At 35.7% G+C, this 2,129-nt stretch overlaps 1 protein-coding gene across 1 annotated transcript; it reads right to left on the reverse strand.

Annotated features, from left to right (window-relative positions):
- Window positions 1-842, reverse strand: LOC106340632 (protein YLS9-like). Its single transcript, XM_013779475.1, has one exon. It carries the CDS (start codon window positions 801-803, stop codon window positions 132-134), a length of 672 nt encoding a protein of 223 aa, XP_013634929.1. The 5' UTR covers window positions 804-842; the 3' UTR covers window positions 1-131.
- Window positions 843-2,129: the final 1,287 nt, after the last annotated feature.

Raw genomic sequence — 2,129 nt, forward strand, 5'->3', positions numbered from 1 at the left:
TGATTTATAACATGGAATCATTTATAAGAAATGTTTAGAATACAGCCGATATGTTGAACTATCAAATTGGAATCATATTAATAAAAAAAAAAGAAAAAAAAAGGTTCAAATCATTATTGTGTCACATTTGGTTAAGTGAAATAAACCGGACATCTCTTGTCTTTGGTCCGGCTCAGCAACATGCCATCCCAGCCGACCTCAATATAACAGTTTGCGTGCATCCTATGCCTTTTACTGTGCCAAGTGTACACCTTAAACCGTATCACGGACACCACATCTAAACGAAACACCACCTTCCCTTGATTCCTGTCTCGTCCCATCTGCTTCCAACGGTCCTTATTCACCGTCATTGTGGGCCCACGTAAGACTCCTTCGATCAAACTCGTGTTCTTCGGGTCCTGGTACAATGGGTGAGTGAGTTTAGTCGACCCGACCAGTTTCTCTTTGTAGTAAACGGCTCCTTCCATGGAGTCATAGTAAACACTAACTTTTTGGTTAGGGTTATGAGCCGTTATCTTGAAGCTTATATGAGAGGTCTCGAAACCGTCAGTGTTGCCCAAACCGGGGAGAGAGAACTCGCTGATGTGGAAACGGGGTCGGTGAGGACGTAGATTGATCCATAAGATGAAAAAAACAATGCCTAAACATAGCAAAAGCGTTAAGAAAATAGCGCATATGAATTTGGACACTCTTGTTGTGAGGCTTTCTTTGACCCGATCAATGTAGCTCGTTGAGTGGTGACGGGATATTGGCCGGGCTGATGGATCGGATCTGACCGGTAGAGAGCCAATCTTGTTATGCATTTTTGTCGAATTAATAGGAAATAGTATGAATTGTGTTGTGGGTTGTGAGGTTTATGTAGTAAACTAAAAGTAAAAAAACGTATGTGGTATAGCTAAATACAAGGCAAAAGATACCTTGGAAAGTGTAATGGGTATTTCACTTTGGGAAGAAAAGAATTGACAACAAAGAAACGAATTGTGTTTTGCTTTTCTTTATATGCATGTGCAAAGATTTCAAATTTGACCACCAAGTTCGAATTTTTAGATCTTGAGTTGCCTGACTTTGGATTGATATGATACAATGTTTTCTGTAGTGTTTGATGTGGTCTTTAGTTCGAGTAGACATGGGTCAATACTATTTTATCTACATCGGTCTGATCCTAATCTCGTCGCTCGTAATTAGTAATGCAAATGGATGTTTTTCTTTTGAGGTAATTTTTAAAATTTGTAAAAACTTAGTTAGGAAGATTCGAGGATTCTTCTTGGAGCCTAGAGGTTTCTTTTTGTTAACATGTGATAATAAGAATTGTTAAGCGAGAAAAAAAGAACCGTTAAGCAAATTTAGTTACAAAAAAAAAAAGATGCGTGCTGAAAAATAAAATAAAAGAAGTTTTTTTTTTTGTCAACAAATAAAATAAAATAAAATAAAAGAAACATTTTAGACAAGAAACAAAAAAAAAATTGTTCTATAAAAACAAAGAAAGACAGGAAACAAAAATAAAGAAAAATAAGAACCATAATGGAAAGTTCAAACTCGAAACGTGAAGCCCAATTTGTTAAAGAGTTTTGATAAACCCTATGAGCCCATATTTGGATCCGCTTGAATCTCACAATCTGATCTTATAAACTCTGTTTGAATAAAGCACACAAACAACCAAATGATCCTTTATATCTTATTATATTATGTTATAATTTTAATTAATTTTAGTTTTTTTCACAATTCTTTAGTTGTTTAATTTATTGTAGTTGTAGGAACCGAAATTTACACTGTCGATTTTAGTTAATGGAGGAAAGCTAAGATTCTCGACTTTCCTTGAGGATCCGGATTATCTGCATAAACATACGAAAAAGAAAGAGATAACAGAGTATCGATAGTAAACAGCACAAATGCGTTTTATTGAATACTATGAATTGAGATACAAAGTTTCACCGAAATAAAATGAACAGGAAATTGTTAACAATGGAGAATCGCAGAACAGAGCGGAAAAACGTTCTAAGTGTTGAACTTGCTAGTCTAGCCACCTAAGTTCTAAACTCTCCTAAAGCTAACAGAAATTTCCTAGGTCTAAAATTCCCGGATGCTTGCGCTACTTGTCTTGGCTCCCCTTATATATTCCTCCTAGGTCG

Source organism: Brassica oleracea, chromosome C4 (genome assembly GCF_000695525.1).
Source record: "Brassica oleracea var. oleracea cultivar TO1000 chromosome C4, BOL, whole genome shotgun sequence".
Taxonomy (NCBI): Eukaryota; Viridiplantae; Streptophyta; class Magnoliopsida; order Brassicales; family Brassicaceae; genus Brassica; species Brassica oleracea.

Coding starts and splice junctions, on each gene's coding strand:
- LOC106340632 (XM_013779475.1), bottom strand. CDS start 803: ATGCATAACAAGATTGGCTCTCTACCGGTCAGATCCGATCCATCAGCC.